This window comes from Nansenia antarctica (assembly GCF_963989245.1).
Source record: "Nansenia antarctica genome assembly, chromosome: 1".
Lineage (NCBI taxonomy): Eukaryota > Metazoa > Chordata > Actinopteri > Argentiniformes > Microstomatidae > Nansenia > Nansenia antarctica.
In genome coordinates this window covers 43,130,605-43,150,196 of record NC_137674.1, presented here as the reverse complement: position 1 = coordinate 43,150,196, position 19,592 = coordinate 43,130,605, and the positions used below count along the sequence as shown (strand labels likewise).

General features: G+C 43.4%; 2 protein-coding genes across 2 annotated transcripts; both read right to left on the bottom strand.

The window, feature by feature from the left end:
• Nucleotides 1-567: 567 nt before the first annotated feature.
• LOC308175856 (cell cycle control protein 50A-like) lies at nt 568-5,236 on the bottom strand. The gene is made up of 7 exons (XM_080550412.1): nt 4,817-5,236; nt 4,503-4,622; nt 3,041-3,148; nt 2,821-2,908; nt 2,462-2,608; nt 2,164-2,376; nt 568-1,741 (listed from the first exon to the last, which is right to left on the bottom strand). Exons 1-7 carry the CDS (start codon nt 5,066-5,068, stop codon nt 1,548-1,550), a joined length of 1,122 nt encoding a protein of 373 aa, XP_080406538.1. The 5' UTR covers nt 5,069-5,236; the 3' UTR covers nt 568-1,547.
• On the bottom strand, nt 5,054-18,542 carry LOC308175855 (filamin-A-interacting protein 1-like; the record flags this gene model as incomplete). The annotated part of the gene is made up of 5 exons (XM_080550411.1): nt 5,054-5,178; nt 8,641-11,500; nt 17,013-17,191; nt 17,546-17,716; nt 18,252-18,542. 5 exons carry the CDS (start codon nt 18,540-18,542, stop codon nt 5,137-5,139), a joined length of 3,543 nt encoding a protein of 1,180 aa, XP_080406537.1. The 3' UTR covers nt 5,054-5,136.
• Nucleotides 18,543-19,592: the final 1,050 nt, after the last annotated feature.

The window sequence follows — 19,592 nt, the reverse complement described above, 5'->3', positions numbered from 1 at the left end:
AAATCTAAAATCACAACATAAGGCAAATTTGGCAAATGTAGGACAATGTGTCTGGTAACAGGCCGCCGTTAAGCCGGCCAGTGCTAACGTGCTAGCACATTAAGCAAGTCGACAACACACAGGGGAGTTTAAACCACCCACAAGTTTAGACTTAACCCTAACCAGAACGCAGCCACAAAATAGCTAGCTAGCTAACGAACTAGCTAGGTTGATATGTACTTCCTTGAGTCCTGTGGGAGGAGAGCTGGAGCTCATCTCTTACCTGTTCAGTCTGACCGCCTCGTCTGGAGATGAGCTCGAAGTCACGCGCTGACTGAGGCTGCGTTCGTAAATTCCCGCTGGAAATCTGATCAGCACTCATGGAATGTGTTTGAGGTCACTTCCAGGTCAATTACAAGGAGCTGTAATTCTTAAACCCTAAGTAAACAGCTAAAATAAAACATGTCAGTGTCAAAATATATATGGACCTGTATATTTATTCTACTTTATCTTTGTAAATAAAATAAATTCAAAAACGTTTTAGAAAACATTGGCAAAGATGATGAAACAAATGACTTCACAGGTTTCAACATTTTATTTACCTTGTAAGTTCCTCATCAGAGAACACAATATTATCATAGCAGGCCTACTAAAGAAAAAAGGGCGGAATCAGTTTAAAAAGACCAAAGGACAAAATACTGCATAACAAAACACACTTTTAAAGTGCATATTATTTGGTCGACATGGAAAATATGATTGAGAATTTGAAAATATGTTTTTTATAATCAGGTAAAAAACACAGAGTAGTCAAAATAAATAACTTTCATTGTAGATGCGTTGCCAGTACCATTGGTCGACCCTACCCAAACATCCATCAACTTGTAATATAAAATAAATCCTACCTCATGGCTGGAGATGCCAATAAAACCATATCTGATAAAAATGCATTCATTGATATGAATCAAATAGAAAAGATGCCAACAAACAACTCTCTAAATCTTTACACAACGGCAGTGCTGTGCAATAAAAGGCCAGGTTTAATTGTTGGTATAATCTCAACAAAAATTGCTCAAATAATATACATATTCTATTTTTGAAATAACATATGGATAAATACAAAAACAACAACAAAACATTATGTACTTGAGGACCACAGATAACATTTCCAGCCATCATTGTAGGTCATATGAAAACACACACATAGAATTCCAAGCTCCTGGAGCTTTCTTTTGCCTGTGCCATTAATTTACAGGGCATCAACTCTGCAGTATACAACTTGACTGCTGCCTTCCCCAGAGAGGCGCGTGAGCTAACACGACAGACAAACACATAATGACAGACTTTTACAAAGACCAGTGCATCCAAGGCTAAAATCAGCAAGCAGTCCAGGGGGGTATTCCATCAACGTCGCTAAAGGGAAATCCAGGCTTATTTTCATAAGTTTCGCGAGACTCATCACAAATAAGCCTGGATTTTCCTTTAGCGACGTTGATGGAATACCCCCCAGATTGGGGGCCAAAGGGCCAACCACGCATGCAGCGGCGGAGGTGATCCATTTCAGGATGTTCTCAGTTGGCGATGTCTGCACTGTTGTTACGGTTTCCGTATTTGTGGTGGATGATGAACAGGACCACGCCCAGGAAGAAACACACAGAGCCCACGGTGATGTAAGCGATGCCCAGGAAGGGATTCTTGCCTCCCATCCAAGAGATGGTGCTCAGGATCATGCGCTTTCGTCCCTCGAAGCTGCGCACAGGGTAATCTGAATTCACATGGTTAAAGGGAAAAACCAGAAGCATCTCGACTTTTGTGAACATCATGGATGTGAATGGTAAATGATCAGAAAACACAGATCTAGTACAGAGAGGGACAGTTGTTAAAGATGAAATTCTGGGTATGGAATTCAGTCTGATGATGCTAATCTAGGGCTGATTGAAATATAGTCTATTGGAGAGACTAGTATTGGGGTCTATTGCTAACTGTTGACCTGTGCTGTCGGTAGCTATGTAGAGGGATTAGCAGATTGGATTAGCAGACGCTGTCACTACAAGCCTCACTATAAGAGAACGACCCTGGGTAAGATGCATTTTCACCTAATGAGAATAGGCAGAACAACCCCTTTAAACTATGGAAACAAACTTGTACTCTCTTAACCTTCTACTGTGATTTTAATCGAAAGGATACTGTAGGTGACCTCTAGGATGTACTCGCCACGGGGCAGCGTCGGGGTCATGTTGTTGGGCTTCTTCTGGATGATGCGGTAGAGCTTGCGGAAGGTGGGGAGGGCCGCTGTGCGCATCCACACGATGAAGTCTTCGTTGATGAAGCCATTGTTCTCCTGGTCCGTTGGGTCCAGCTCATAGACAGGCTTTCTCCAGTTCACAGGTTTGCTTGTGCCTAAGGGAGGAAAAAGACTGTCAAGTCATGATGATAACTTGATTATTACACGGTAGTCATGTAATTTGCATGTTGTGTAAACTACCTTGGAAAACCGCAGTGAGGTTGTTGTCGTTTCCGCCAGGGTTCCTGAATTTCACATGCTTGTCCGTCCACCATGCGATGCCCTTCTTCACCAAAGGAATAGCGTTTTTGGAGCCATTGGGATCAATATAGAACAACTCTAGGGTGTCTGGTGATGAAAAGTCATGGGTACTCAAGCACTAAACCAAATTAAAACATTGTAACATCTATTACCTATTATAAACTCTGTCCAACTATTGTTGTATGTACAGAAGATTATGATTTAAGATGTAATTGAACAACAGTGTGTCGCTATTGTATTTTCCTCAGACTGCTGCACTACTATTTTCAAAGTGAAAAAAAAATACATTGTACTCTTACCATTGAAGAGACTGTTGGCGATAGCACCACATGGGGCGATAGGCTTGTTATCACTGGTGCGGTATGGCTCACATTCCTTGCTGGGACTCTGGACAGAGTTCAAAGGCGTTTCAGCACAATGGCAGGATACACATCATGGGATGATCAAACAATTTACATGCAATCTGTAGAGCATGAAAGGTCCATCTCTCTGTTGTACAAGTGTGTTGGAGTCACATACCTTTAAAGAGCTCTTGTCACCGTTCAACTGACTGTCATCCCTGGACTTCACATACCGTCTGTGATTCTGATAGAAGTTGGACAATCCATAGTACATGAAGACATTGCTCTACAGGAGAGGAGAGGAAACAGCAGAGGGATGACTGAATCAATTGTTCCTCTAATGAACAGACAATGCCAAAGACGTGTTGTATACCAATCAGTCTAGAGAGTGTTACAGGAAGAACCTGAGCTGAAAGGGAAGGGTTGAGTGTAATACTGGAATTTCTTGAATTAAATCAATAACATACCTCTGAGAAAGCTACTTATGGGACTAATACCTTAATGGCATTCAAGGCAATGTTTAAAAATAGCAATACTCAATACTGAGAGCAGAGCGAAGCCGTACAGTAAGTGTGTCTATAAATACAGGAAGTCAAGAGTAGCCTACATGTTGCTGCACCATAATGGACACTATGTGGAGTTCTTCATCACAGTAACCTCCTCCCAGAAAACCAAGAACCTTGGAGTGATCCTCGACAACCACTTATCCTGTGTGGCGAACATCACAGCGACAGCACGCTCCTGCAGATTCTTCCTCTACATCAGAAGGACACGTCCATTCCTCACCAGAGAAGCAGCTCAACTCTTTGTCCAGTCACTGGTCATCTCCCGCCTTGACTACTGAGACGCATTCCTGGCCGGGCTCCCCGCCTCTGCCATCAGACCTCTGCAGCTCATCCAGAATGCTGCTGCCCGTCTAATGTTCAACCTCCCCAAATTCTCTCATGTTACCCGCCTCCTTCGCACAGTTCACTGGCTCCGAATAGCAGTTCATATCAGATTCAAGACCCTGGTGCTCACCTACCAGGTGGCAAAGTGAACAGCCCCTGCCTACCTGCAAGCAATGGTCCCCCCCCAAACATCAGACTGTTCACTCCTCTCTTCCACCTCTGCTGGTCGACTGGCTCCACCACCTCTACATGCGGCAGTCGCGCCCGGTCACGTCTCTTCACTATACTGGCTCCCCACTGGTGGAACAAGTTTCCCACGGCTGTCAGGACTGCAGAAATACTCCCTATCTTCCGCCGTAGACTGAAGACCCATCTCTTCAGGCTACACTTGAACTGTCTCTCCTAAGACATCTACTACCCAACAGTATTGTTTCCCCAGTGTAAAAAAAACTAACAACAAAAACATCTCCCTTCTTCTAACACATCCTGAGCATAGATTACTTTTTCCTGCTAGGACTGGTGGATGGATGATTCACTTACTTAAGTCGCTTTGGACAAAAGCTAAAAATGACAATGACATAAATGTGTCAGTCTGTGAAGATATGCCTCCAACTCCAGTATCTATTGCGTAGGGTGTGTGTGTAAATCTGCAAAAGTGATCATGCAATTGAAGACCATGGAGTCATACTGGCTATGACTGGTAGACTTATAAACAAGTTAGGTAGCTACATCATACACGTTTCTACAAACCTCGAATGGTTGTTCCAGGGTGAAGGGAACAGTACATCTGCACGGCTGTGAACTATTCCAAATAAAGCTCTGAGAGCAGTTGAAGCAAGGATCTTTCCCGTCAACACCAGTGTAATCGATCTGTAAATGAGATAGATGAATTGATAAACTAGTTAACTAGACACCTGAGTCCTGACACCAATGCAGAGAGGAATACAATCCGGAAATACACACGGTTTAGATAGTAGGTAGTACAGTTGAACTTCGCATACATCCTCATACAGTAAATACAATGCTGTAAAAAGGCGCTACATCAAGGTAGCTAGCGAGCACACCTCAAATTCTCTGATGTTGTTTGATGTCACGAAGAGACCAATTCCGATGGGAATGAAGATGAGTCCGATCACGAAGAAAGCCGGCAGAACAGTACCTGCTGTCAAAATCGGTTGCCAAGCGGGCAATCTCTGTTGTTTGAACGCTGTGTTGTCCGGCTTTTTGCTTTTAACAGTTCCCGCAGCAGCAACATGGCCAGCAGCAGCACCAGGGTGTCCGTCCTCCTCCTTAGCGGTGTAGCCAGACGCCATCATGGCTGACACGGTCGTCAGAGAGGGAAAGAATCCCCACTGTAAACAGCGACAGCTGGCACTGTATCGCTTCAAACTGTAGACACAGAAAAGCGTACAGATACGCTAACAGACTACTGACGTGTTATTAATGGTGTTAAGTAGTAACACATATACTTTTCTATACATACATTGCTGATATGCTTCAGAGAAGACCTCACTTCAGTCCGAAAGTAGGCAGCTAATAATGACAGACGGAACTGTAGAGAAACAGGAAGTTTCTAAGCCAATGCATGCGATGGTGTGGTAGGACGTAGTATGTGACGTCATCATGATTGAAAAGCACGCCCCTTTCTCACATGGTTGGTTATCCACCAACACAAGAAGAAACTGGGAGGACAGAGGTTGCACCTTCAATGCTATTACTGGCCTGTTCCTATTTGAGTGAGAAATTTAGTTTTCAATGATGGAAATGTATTTATTTATTTAAGACAATTCTTATTTCTTTCACTAACCACTGTTCCCCATCATTTGCTACATTAGAAAGAAATAAAAAACTATAAATTATTCCTCATGTCATGAATGTCAGCATCCTCTCAATACATGTTCATTGACAGTGATACAACAAGAGCAACAATAAATCAAAATGGTATAATTTGGAATAATAATGATAATAATGGTGTGTATGCAGAAAGAAAAATAATTATTTGTTTTGAATATAGCATCATTACTGCCTATGTTCAGTTACCCTTTGCCACAATCAATCACATCTGGTGACACTGGTCTGAGAGCCTACCTCGGTCGATTGACGAAATTTAACTCATCTGCTCGATTGGGAACAACATTATTCTTTTGTTGAAAAATGACACGGTCGGTGATTATAGACACAGGCAGCTTGTTAACTGAGTCAATGTTTAATTGCTGAAAGGGCAAGGCAGGTTAGTGCTCTACAATCGAGAGATGACTGAGAATTTGGCCCTACTTCATATGTGTAATCTGTGTTGATTAATCTTTTTATTACTCACAGCACGTCAATACAAACACTGACTATTTGGCCAATTACTTTGAGTGAATTGAATGGGTCTCCAATCCACACCCATGAACAGAAAGTGCATTCATGTTAATTTTGGCTTATTTCTATATTTTTGCACTGATACGTGTAATGTCATAATATTCGATGCACTATTAGGTCCTATGTCCTAATTTCTAATTACATTTCATTAAAAAAAACTAAAAATACATACAAATGATACATTTCTAATTGCAGCAAAGCAAACAATGTGGCCTCATTTATATTAAATGCAATACAAAATTGCCTCAACAAATGCTCACTAACTAATACATGAAGCAGTTGAAGCACACTGTTCCCCTTACAAATACACATACCTGAGGATACCTAATATAGTAGTTTAGTTTATTTAATCCATATTACAAACACTTACAAGATAATAGACTTTGTTTTTCCAAAAATATATAATATATTCCTGTTTCAAGTAGTATTTCAAGTATATACAACAAGTATATGTCACTGTATAATATTAAGTATGTATAGAAGTATTTTGTGTTTAATTGGAAATTTGAACATAGTGAACAACTCAAACAACAAGCCAAACGGCTGTCCATTGTCTGGATCTGTCCATCTCTCTCAGGGCACTTCATTGGCACTAATACTGAGCACCTCAGACCTGTGAAAACACTAATATTGATGGCAGCCTGTTTGACAAGTCCCATGTCAGTTACTCTGGGTCCATCAGTCTTTTCCTCCATTTTGAAAGGCAGTGCTGTTGACTGTGGACTTCTTCAGCTCTATTCTCATGGACTGACTCTCTGCTCGTGACTCCACCCTCACTCCTCCAGTGATCCCCAGTACTCCTAGCATGGTTTTCCCCGACTTTAGGCTCTTGGACATGGGAATGCGGGTGAGCCCTGCCCGGGGCTGGTGAGCCTCATGCCCAGGCTGTATGACGACAGAATAAGAGACGGAAAGAAAAGGAGTTGAGGAAGAGGAGAGAAAACATTTATGGTATGATACGTTTGAGGAAAGTTGTAAATATTTAGTCAGATTCAAGACAAATTCAATGGGGGAGTGTTTTTTTGTGGGTTATATTTGGTTATGATTCAGTGTACTGTACCAGTGTAGGGTGTAGGGCTGTTTAGTGTCCGGGGGGTGGGGGGGTTGTGCAATGTGTGGCTGTGTGTGAATGTAAACAGTGTGCAGCAGGCCAGCAGCTATAAGTGACTGAGTTATTGTAACATGGTGGCAGATTGTCACGTCATTACAGCCCTGTTGTCTGGAGGTCTGTTCATAATACTGTTTCTGTCACGCTATCCATCTGCCTTACAAAGACCTCATTATGCCCCTTGTGAAACCCCACTCAGTCACACATTAGTGTGTTATGTAACAGTAAGAAAAGTAGTTGTTTATCAACTGAAAAGTAAGAAGCAAGAAATTAGAATTAGAAATGTAAAAACTATATGCCAGTTACTGTATATACTATAGTTACTATATGCCAACTATATGCCATATATGTTTGACTGGATTAAGCTCATATACACCCGACCTAAAGCATCTGTTCTCACTAATGGGGTCATCTCAAGATCTCGCACAAGACAGGGCTGTCCGCTCTCCCCAATCATTTTTGTGCTTGCTCTTGAGCCACTGGCGGGGACACGTCTTCCCTCAGACTTACATGGGAAGCTGATCTCAATGTCAGTTTCACGGAGGTGGGATGGAACTTAATTATTAGGAATTCCAAAGGAAAATGTAGAGTGAGAGAATTGAAAACGAGACTAATTCAATTTTAAATATTGAACAAAGTATATTGGACCCTGTCAAGGTTGCACAGAGTAGGGCTGCGGGATGATGCCGGGTGTTGGAGGTGCTATGAAAATGAGGGTGTTCTGGTTAATATGGTATGGGGCTGCCCAGCGGTACAGGAGTTCTGGCAATCTATCCATGACTACATTCAAACAATTATTGGTCAAGACGTCCCCTTCATTCCAAGCTTGTACATTTTGGGAGACCCCGCGGTATTAGATGAGTAGACGCTCCCTAATGCAGAGTGGGTACAAACTGCCCTCATGCTGGGAAGAAAATTCATTGTTATGAATTAGAAAGATTCCTCTGCGCAGACAGCATCTCTGTGGTACATCCAGTTGGGTAAATGAGAAAATCTATCATTCAGGTTATTGCATAAGGTGGAAATCTATCTCCAGAAGTGGGAGCGATATCATGCTTATTTGGACGGGGGCGAATAGGTTTGGTCCGTCACTGACTTGTGAAACTGACTGTATATTCCACAATGTGGCTACCTATGTGTTTGTACCATCGTACCTGTATGACTCATTTATATTTTTTGTATTCTTAGATTTTTGTTTAGTGTTATTTGGTATGTACTTGTATTATGGAAACTAATACAATTTGAATAATTAAAAAATAAAATAAAAGTAGTTATTCCATAGAATAAGTCTTTGCCCCATAATTTTAATATTTTCATGATATTTGTGTTCATATGGTTAATAAAACTGACAGACCAAAGCGTTTCATGAACAAAGGTATGACGTCATTTGGACATTTATGTATAGCGGAAACTCACCATAGCTTGTGTTGGTCTGGCAGGAGTGGATGTGACGGGAGTGATAGTGATGCTGCTCATCACTTTACTCTGCGTGGTTCTGACGGCTGTGGAGCTATGACGAGGGGAGCGCAGCACAGTGCCGGTGGATAGGGTCATCTCCTTGTTCCCCGTAATCGCAGCTACTGGCCTGACCATCACTTTGGGGATGTTGTTGTTGATGCTGCTCTCCGAGGAAGAACTCTTGAAGTGAGAACCCAGATGAATGTGGATCCTGTTGTCCTCAGAGGTGGTGATAATGTTAGCATTGGAGTTGTACTTCCTGATGGGAGTGGGAACCATCTGTTTCTCTGGGGTTACCTTGAACACCGCCCGGCCCATTGTCATCTCATAGGGCTCTGGAGAGGCGGACGTGGAGGTGCTGACTGTCATGATGGAAATAGGTGATATTGGCCTGCCTGAAGTGGAGGAAGAGGAGGAGGAGGAAGAGGAGATGCAGGAGGTCCTGTTACTCTCTGGGGACTTGGCCCTAGAGATGGTGGTGATGGTGACTGGGGACTTGGTCCTCCCTGGCCCTCCTGGACCAGCATTGGATCTGCTCTTTTGGGCGGCAGTGGTGTGGGTAGGAATTATGGTAATCCTGGGTTTCTGGTGGCCCGGGGTGGGGCTGAGACTGAGGCTGGAGCTGGAGTAGAAGTCCTCAGCTGTGGGGCTGCTGATCTCCAAGGTGGCCGTGCTATTCTGAAGATCAGGTGTCACTCGGATGTGCAAGGGCTGCCCTTGCTTCGGAGACATGGTCAGCTCAGAATGCACTGACTCCCCACTGATGTGCACAGACTTTTCCAGACCACTCCCATGAGTACCGTTTTCTTTTTTCCGCATCCAGGGAATCCAGGATTTCTTCATGCCTAGCTCGGTGGTAGAAGGTGGAAATTGTTCAGGAACACCTGTCTTGTCCATAGACTTCTTGAGACCTTTCTGTCGGAGGTTGCTCATGATATGATTCTCCTCCTGGACTGACTTCCTGATAAACACAGCTGGTGTGTCCTCCTCTGCCATCTCATTGGCCAGTGCATCAGTCTGCACTGCGGTTGATGCCATGGCGACATCCACCATCCTCCTGCCATTCAGGCTGGGTCGTAGAGCACGGCTGTGGCGCTTGGTCACCTCAAGTTCTTTGGTGAGATTGAGGACCTCCATGCTCATGTTCTTCTTCTTCTCCTCTTCCTCCAGGAACCTCTGCTGGAGGACCGAGTAGTCCACCTGGAGCTGAGAGAGCTGGTCTTCTTTGTGCATCAACTCATGGATCTTCTCTTTGAGGGCTACGACATCAGCTTGCAGGTCTCTGGTTTTGGCCATCTCCATTTTGCAACGCTGTCTAAGATCTATCTCCTGGCTCTCTGTCTCGCCTTTCTCAATTGCTTTGTTCCGAGCTATCTGACTCCTCATCTCCTCCACCTGCAGGAAGAGAATGTTGGCCTTGTCTTGTTCTGTCATGAACTTTTTCTCCAGCAGATCATACTGATCTTCGGTCTTTATCAAATCCCTCTCAACGACCTCCAGCTGCATGAGACGGTTCTTCAACCGCTCAATTTCGAACGTTAACTCCTTCACTCGGTTGTCGTCTTTCCCTCCTATGTCTGATGTTCTTCCCAATTCCGTCTCTGTGATGTTCCCCAAAGATACATTTTCTGTCTCTTCCAGTCCATCCATCCTCTTCTTCATCTGGTTCACCTTGGAGTTCAGATCCTTACTTTTTTCCATTTCATAAGTCAGCTTTGTGCTCAGCTCTCCCTTCTCTCTGCTCAGAGTCCCTACATTGACCTCCATCTCTGATTTCAACTTTAGGAGCCTTTTGCTCTCCTCTGTCAATCTCTCAGTCACCTCCATAACTTTGCCTTGCTCTGCTTTAAACATCTTACTCAAATCCTCCCTCTTTCTCTCCTCTAACTTCATTCTCTCCATCATGCTCTTTCTCTCATCTACCATTACCACAGTTAATGATTTCAGTTTAGTCAGGTCATCTTTAAGTCCCAACTCAGCTTTTTCAAGCTTCAGTTCTGATGACTCTAGCTCTTTCATACGTATCTTAACGGCTACCAACTCGTCGCTAAGCTCTTTGGACAAACCCCTCTCTCTCTCCAAAGCGGAGTGTGACTGGGTGTACTCAGTCTTGCTAATGTTGAAAGACCCCTCTAGCCTCTCTAGTTCCATCATGCTACTCTGGAGCTTCTCCACCTGCAGCTTCAGCTCATTGCCTCTACTCTCCTCCTCCTGCAGCCTCTTCCGCAGCTCCCTACACTGGGCCTCTGTCTTGGTGACGTCCTCGTCCTTTCCCTCCATTTCCAAAATCCTTTTTCGGAGGTTCTCCAGCTCTGTGAGTATGTTGGAGTTTGCACACTCCCCATTGCCGATCTTCTCCCTCAGCTCCTGCAGCTCCTCCTCGGACCTCTGCAGGGCTCCATTGTTCTCCTCCAGCTCCTCCACCTTGTGAACAAGTCCACACAATTTCGCATCCAGCTGCTTGTTCTGAGATTCCTGGCCTGCCAGCTTAGCGGTCATCTCTTCGTGTTCCTGGGTGAATTTGGCCGACTTCTCCTTCAGGTCGGTCTCCAGGATCAGTGCCTTCTGGCTGTCCTCCTGGGTTCTTCCGCTGGCCTGGCTCAGTGCCTGCTCCCTCTCCTGCAGCTGCTGGCTGAGCTCCTGGGCCCGCTGACTCTGCTGGTCCATCTGCTCCAGGTGTATTTGACGCTCATCTACCAGCATGAGGGCAAAGGACTTCAGCTTGACCAGCTCCTCCTGCACCTTTTGTAGTCGTTTTCCATGCGCCTTCTCCTTCCGCACCTGGTAGGCTTTTTCAGTCTCCAGCAACCTCTTCAATCTGATGAAAAAGAGAAAGAAAGAGACAAAAACAAAAGACAGGACAATTCAGAACTTGTGTGAAATGCTATATATTTTATGTTATACTTTTGAGGTTACAGGGTAATATTTGTATAGTGTGATATTTCATACATTAAATCATTTATTTTTTCCTCATTATTTATTCATTTATTCATTATTTTAACATCATTTTATCCTGAGTATTGTTTGTGACTAAATATACCATATGACATGTGGCAATATGAGAGCGATTTAAATTATGAATGTTTAGAAAAGTTTTCTGGCAATTTATTTACTATATACATCGGAAATAATGTTGCAATGACCCTGTCCCATTGATCTGATGGTCACTGTATTTGGGTCAGATACAGTATCCCAAATCAACCTTTATGACAGAATGGTGGATGTCAAGATGTGGCAGGATAAATGAGAAACTGTTGATTCAGTGTCACAAGAAACAAGGAAAGGTCACGGCAGACACTCAACTTTACCTGTCTGAGCTAGCCATGCCTCCCAAACTAGGATTAGCAAAGATCTACTGTGAAATATGAAAAACTGCAGAATGTTCATTGTTTTCCATTCTTGCTCCTGGCATCGAGAGAGAGACTACAAAATGTAAGTGAAAGTTTGTTTGAGCCCCCACCAATCGGTCTCTATTTCTTTCTGCTTCTTTCTATGCTGTTCATGTACACATCAGAATTCAGAACTTCCAACAAGTTACATGCACATTTTTGAATTGCACATTTTAAAGAAATAGTTCAAATAGGAGAAAACTTTTTTTTTTTCAATCTCAGCACATACTCAGCAACTCTCAATACTCAATACTCAGTACACAACTGTGGAGCCATTCAAAACTTACCCACTATTCTGGATGTGCTAGTCATTTTTGCTTTTGTAAAGGATCCACTGAAGATACAGTATCAGAGTTGGTATGGAAGCCCCTTCGCCACTGGGATTCTACCATCACATTCCAAACATGTCATCAGGACAATGAAAGGTGAATAAATACTGTGGAGCACTGCACCTCTAGTTGATGATGCTACATCGCCCATATATGGCATGAGATGTGTGTGCAGCTCTAGTTTGGACTCTGAAGGAGGGTGGGACCCTGGCCAGGGGAGGGTGTTCTCTACTCACTCCCCCTCAATTTGTTACCCTTTTTTTTTTCTTCATGTTTTCACTAACACAATGACAGGGGGCATATGGTTTTCACAATAGCCTTTTTTGTTCGTTTGTGCAAAAGTTATATTATACTGTATACCTTTTATCCATTTAATCAATTACTCATGTGTGCTCTTTCAAAGTCCCATTGGATGCTACAAAAACAGTGCTTTCCATAGAATCAGTGCTAGATTGAAATGAGTTAAATTCTGTTTGGGGAAAACAATGCAAAGAAGCTATTTTTCTCCTTGTTCTTCTCTCAGACAGGAAATTACATACTCAGACAAGAAGCTATATGCCCAGTGGTACTACAAGATCGGGGCCAGTGAGTTTGTCTACTGTAGTTTTACCATGGGAAAAGTGGAGCAGTGTGGACCTGTGTAAAACAGGTTTAATGGGGAAAACAGATAGGGATGAGCTAGTAGCACACTCCCTGGAGGTGAAGCGGGAGACAGCAATTCTAACAATGGTTTTATGAGGTGCAGAGTGATAGTAACAGTATGGACCAGAAAACACATACCGTGCATTAGTACCGTTAAGTATACAGTCAAACACAGGAACCTCTATATTTTGTAATTTGGGTGTAATTTTGGTATCCCTTTTAAAAAAACATGCTGCTCCAATGTCTCCCTCAAAACCTAGGAAGTGTTTCATTCCAGGTTTTAAGTGCAGATCCTAAGTGTAATACTGAGGGGTGATAATTATTCAAATCCCATTGCCAAGTTCCAGTGCCAAGTCGTATTACCATCGCTGGGTACTGTGCAGAGTATCATCAGCTTAGAATGTTGCACTTGATCTTCATACTTATACCTCATTTAGTCTCCCTAGTAATCAGCACTCTAAAATTACCCTCACGCAAAGGTCAGAGGCATGATGTCGCCGTTATTTGGTGTCCAGAGCGAGCTGAAGGTCAGATGTGGAGTCACACCTGACCTTCAAGGCTTTGCTGAATTACAAACCATAGACTGGTGAGTGGACTTTGTAAGTTAGCCTTTGGGGATAGGTGTATTTTTTCTTTTTAGTGTCCTAAGCACTGAACTTTGTTTGTTGAGCACATGTTCAGGTGCAATCAACAGTGTGTCCCTGAAAAATATTTTCATCATGGAATAACATTTCACTCATTGAGTGTTTTCTGAGGAATTTAGTTGGAGGCGCCGCAGATCGTATGTGTCAAGAGGCTGTGGATTGAAGCTGACATGACGAGTCAATGCCTGTCAAAACAAACTGCTGTACTGTAATCGTTGCTCTTGAGGATAGAAAAAACAAACGCTACAGGACAGTCTATAGAGTTCATATAATTTGTGTGCCGTTAGATGAAGCTAGAAGCAAGGCAAAGGTTTAAAAGCATTGAACAACTGTGGACTGGGGTGATCCAGTGGTCAAGTGCTATGGCCTTCAGTGCACAATTTTTTTTCAGTTTGAATTTGGCCCATTGTCCTTCTAACACACCCTCTTCACTCTCACTATCCCATAAAAGCAAAAGCTTCTGTCTTTCTTTTCTTTTTTTCCATACAGCGTAATGCCAAATATAAATAATGCTTTTAGTCTAATAGTTTAAACTTCCATAAGCACCACACTATCGCATACATCTTTCACTTGTGTTTACTAACACGTATCTTAACCATTGCTGCTGGGGGGCGCAACACACTATAGGGAAGTTCATCATTCCGACTATTATTTTCTGGTCTGATAAAAGGCTATTTTCTCACTTATTTATGCACATGCTTCCACTATATAACTTGCTGTTGAATCGTGGTGACAATCAGTAGAATGTTGCTTTAATTGAACACATACTTTTCTGTGCCACATAAGCATTTTCACTTCTTGACATTAAAATTACTCCCTCCATTTGAGTGAGTGAAAAACGCTGTTGGCCAAGTCATGAGTAGTTCTTAGTCCCAACTTCAATTTTCACTTTTCACACTCAGTAGGTTATCTGAATTAATGGGTGTGAGATGGAGAGACATTGATGGATTGATAGATGTTCCCTACCACATACTGACAGACAGAAACATCAAAACAGTGGTGTACCTGGCACAGGAATGTGTGTGTGTTTGTGTGTGTGTTGCATGCGAGTGTGTTTGCGCATATGCATGTTCATGTATGCATGTTGTTTTCATTTGTCAGAGAGGGAATTGTACATGGTATGTGTGTCTGTGTGTGTGTGTGTGTGTGTGTGTGTGTGTGTGTGTGTGTGTGCATGTGTGTGAGTGTGTGTGTGTGTGTATGTGAGTGTGTGTTTGTATACACTGTATGTACTGTATGTACGTATATACTTGTTTGTGTTGTGTGTGCGTATAAGTGCATAAGTGTTTGTGCCTTCATGTGTGTGTGTCTTTGTGTGTGTGCGTGTGTGTGTGTTTGTGTGTGTCTGTGTGTGGGTGTCTTGATGCATGCGTATGTGTCTTCATGCATGTGTGTGTGAGTGTGTGTGCACACGGGCGCGCGCATGTGTGTGTATTTGTGTATGTGTGAACCTGACTGATTCTGGCTTTTTTGTGCCTCTTGTGCGATTTATTGTGGGCTCAGATGGTGCTGAGAGAGCAGGACAGTTCATAGAACACACCCCCGTTGGTGCACAGAGAGGGGTTGTAGAGGGCAGTCTGAACACTGGCCAACCAGGGCACTGCACTGGAAAAACCCTGGCAAAGGAGCACCTTTGGCACCCTATGGTAGCACCATCAGTGGTCTTGCAGGCCGGCATTGTAAATAAGAATTTTGTTCTTAATTGTCTCGCCTGGTAAAATAAAGGTAAAATAAAATAAAAAATAAAACTATCAAGGGAGGTTGGTGGAGGTAGAAACATTGGAGGATGGGCTCATTGTAATGCATGGAACAGAATGAATAATTATATCAAACACACGTCCTCACGGTCGGATGGGCGACACATGAGCTTATTATATGTATCAGGAACAGCTACCTCATCACAAGAACATGATTCCAAATCACCTCTGCTACATCTACATAGTGGTCTAGTGTGTGGTAGTATCTACATAGTGGTCTAGTGTGTGGTAGTATCTACATAGTGGTCTAGTGTGTGGTAGTAGTTTGCCTGAACCCTCACTCTTGCCTAGTTCCCTAGTTAATGTGTGCAACATTTCTCTGACATGTCTGAAAATTAATTAAAGAGAGATCACGCTGGCAGTTATCTCTCTCCCACGGGCACACCCCACCAAGTGTGAAACCTGCCCCCAAGGTTAGACAGGTTTGGGGTCAACTTCAGTGACATATCAGTCAAACAAACTCTACTGGGCAAAGTTCAACTTCATTCCGTAGGAGCACACAACCAATGTACAGTATATCCCCCTCCCTGCCTACCTCTCACCCTCCCTCCCTCCTTCCCTCTCCCACTGTCCATATCTCATGACAGCTCCTCTGACAGTGATTTAGCCTTCATGGTCTGTCTCCTGAGTTGTCCAATAAAAAGTGAAGGGAAAGGGCTCTGGAGGAGTGGGAGTACATTGAGCCTGTCTGGGTAGGGTTGTTTGAAGTTTTATGGCTTATGAAACCCAGCTGGGACTCCACTCTGGCCTCTGGCCTACAGATGACTGGGTGTGGGTAACATACACACAAACTGGTGCCTGCACACGCACACATGCACAAACACACACACAAACATACTCAGCTTGAACAAAATGCATGTGTTGTGCCCTACTGCTGCACCGTCACCCCTCAGCACATGAAAGAGGAATGGTAAACATGTGCAATGGCCCTTTATACTACAAATATAAGCACATGAAGTTTACAATGAAGGTTGGTGGATACCATTACACGCGTTACTATGTACCACCACCGGCCTCCCCTGATACTGGAGGAGGTGTAGTATCAATGGTTGGCTGGGTCAACAAAGGTCAGAGTGTTGGATGACTGTGGAGCTTTGTTTGGAGGGCACGGCGGGGTTACGCCAGCACACTCGTCAGCTGACCTCATTCATCCCTGTGTGAGTAGTAGAGTAGAGTGGGGTAGACTGGGACCTCTCTCTCTCTCTGTCATCCATGTTTGATCTCTTTGATGGTCTCTCCTCTCTCAGTGCCCCTACACACATTCAATGTGATCCTCCCCCGTTTTGATGTTGGCCGAGGGTTAGTGTTTGTATCTCTCTCTCTCTCTCTCTCTCTCTCTCTCTCTCTCTCTCTCTCTCTCTCTCTCTCTCTCTCTCTCTCTCTCTCTCTCTCTCTCTCTCTCTCTCTCTCTCTCTCTCTCTCTCTCTCTCCTCACTTTCATCCTTCTCTCCCTCTCTACCCATTTTTTCATTCTAACAGGGAGAGTGCACATTGATCAAGATTTTTGTTAATGCGACACATTTAGCCAGAAGGCAAATTTGCATCTTCTGTCGTCCTCTCAACTCTCACCTCTCTCTCTCCTGCTCCAGGAGGTTGGTGAAGTCGTCGCTCTTGTTCATGTAGTCAGCGTGTTTGTGTTTCTCGCCGTCCAGCTCTTGCACGGTGCGGCGGTGGCACTTCTCGGCCAATAGCAGCTGCTCTAACATGCGCCGGTATGTGTCCTTGTGCTTCTGCTGAAGACGGTCCAGCTGAGAGAGAGAGAGAGAGAGAGAGAGAGACAGAGAGAGAGAGACACACAATGCATGTAAAATAAAGGCTATATGAACTGTCTTGTTTCCTTACCCAGAGAGCAGTCTATGGACAATTGTTACCAAACAAGACATGAATTATCATACTTATGTCTGAAAAAAGACTATAAATACTATCCATCAATATTTCAATGAATTTTCACTAGTATAGTTTTAAAAAAGCTAAAAGTTACATTTAAATACCATGGCTCATGTTTAAAGTTCATGTATGGATACTGATGGATACATTGATACATAACGTTGATATTAGACTGCTTATGTACATTCTTACACAGTACACAGTACGTGACTCACCTCAGCCATAGGCCTCTGGTAGACATTGTCATTGTGTGTTTGTGTGGTGAAAAGACGGTCTCTCTGTAGGGCTTGGAGAGCAGGGGTGGGGACTGCAGAACCATAGTGGGACTGGAGAACTTCAGGTTGTGTCTGCCCTGACTTCAGCATGCGGATGACATCCTCCCTCGCCTGTGGTCAGTCACGCACACGCATGCACGCACGCACGCGCACACACACACACACACACACACACACACACACACACACACACACACACACACACACACACACACACACACACACACACACTTATGATCAGTAGGAAATTATGTGTGTGTGCTTTTACCTACATGCACCACTAGATAGAGCTGTAGTGCAGAGAAGCCTGCTTATTGTTAATAAATCTTAAATAGCAACCCAACCAAAACATAGGCAATATTTCAAATTCACAGGGACTCTACATAACAACATAATAATAATAATAATAATAATAATTATTATTATTATACAATTATATGTAATTAACCCCAGTGCTAAACTGAAAATCTGTGTGGAGTACAATTTCTTTCTCTCTTTTTTTTCTTTTTTCTCTCTTTTTTCTTTCTTTTTTTACCTATTTCTCCTGTAAAGCACTTTGTAATGCATTGCTCTATGAAATGTGCTATACAAATAAAGTTAGATGAATTGAATTAATTTGTTATTAATTGTTATGTGCCAGACTTACCTGCACCTCAGCTTCCATGATCCCTAGCAGTTTCAGTAGGTCCTCTTTGGACAGGTCCATAATACACACTCTTTGGTCACTACTCGTCCCTGAGCTGTCCTGATGTCCTGACTTCACATTCTTGTCAGAGGTCACCTTCTCCTCCTGCTCCTTGTCATCTAGTTGAACTTTGACCTTCAAGGTCTTTATGGGTAGGCTCCCTTCCTCTTCCTGGGTGATGTTGTGCGTTGCCTGGGGAACCCCGAGCACCCCATTGGCTGGGCTCTCCACCCCGCTACTTTTGGACCTCATCCTCTACCTGTACAAGGGGAACAAATTACCACAGGAAAATCATCTGAGCACAAGTAAGATGGATTCATATCGACTGAATAGATAACAAAATCAACTGTAAACTCTCTCTACTAAATCCACTTTTCAATCGACCTGAGTTGGCTAATGTCAATCAGTCAATGAAACATGTATAGTGAGTAGTCAAGGGAGAGGAAGCACAAGAGAGAAAGGGAGAATACAAATAAACCTTCTGGACACTCTCAGATTGTAGACCCATAACTTGTGGTTGGCTATGTTTTAGGCCTTGGCCTTGAAAACTCATCTTCTTTCTGACCCAATCATATCTGATGACAAACACGCAGGCTGAACTAGCTGGAGTACAGGCGGAAGGAAGTATACAACATTACCGCTAGGTGTAAGACTCACTGTAGGCACACTTATATGCCCCATGTCCATGTGTGTGTGTGTGTGTGTGTGTGTGTGTGTGTGTGTGTGTGTGTGTTTCTGTGTGTTGTTGCTGATGTCCTGTCATTTCAAACGGGTTGTATCTTATGCTAGGTATTTTGTAAGGAGACAGGCACATGTGTGGCACCCCTGGGTGTATTGGTGTTTGTCCTGTTTGGGATTAAAAACTGTAGAAAACCTGTGATCCAGTTAGGCACATCACAAATACAAAATCCATGTTGTACACAAATGATTATGAACATAAAAAAACAAACAAAGAAACTATTGTATTGTGTTCTAGAATGCTCTGTGAATCGAACCAAGCAACACGATTTAAAGAGGATTAGTCAGGGGTTCCATTACATTCATGTACTGTTAAGTCATGCTCTGTGTCTGTTCTGGTCAAGCACATCAGTGTGTGTGTGTGTGTGTGTGTGTGTGTGTGTGTGTGTGTGTGTGTATGTGTATGTGTGTGTGTGTGTGTGTGTGTGTGTGTTCAATCTCACATCGTTTTGAGCTTAGAGCCTCTATCTCCGCCCCTGAAGGCCTATTGACAAATGGACCAACTACAGGACTCACAGTGAGTGAGTGTTCCTTTGTGGCTGTGTTCAAGTATGACATCAGACT

Bases quoted from the DNA above. Each gene is read 5' to 3' on its own strand.
- LOC308175856 (XM_080550412.1), bottom strand. From the start codon at position 5,068: ATGATGGCGTCTGGCTACACCGCTAAGGAGGAGGACGGACACCCTGGT. The intron at 4,623-4,816 runs GTGTGCTCGCTA...TCTCATTTACAG, and splicing joins ACAACATCAGAGAATTTGAG to ATCGATTACACTGGTGTTGA. The intron at 1,742-2,163 runs GTATCCTTTCGA...ATGTGAATTCAG, and splicing joins CATCCTAGAGGTCACCTACA to ATTACCCTGTGCGCAGCTTC.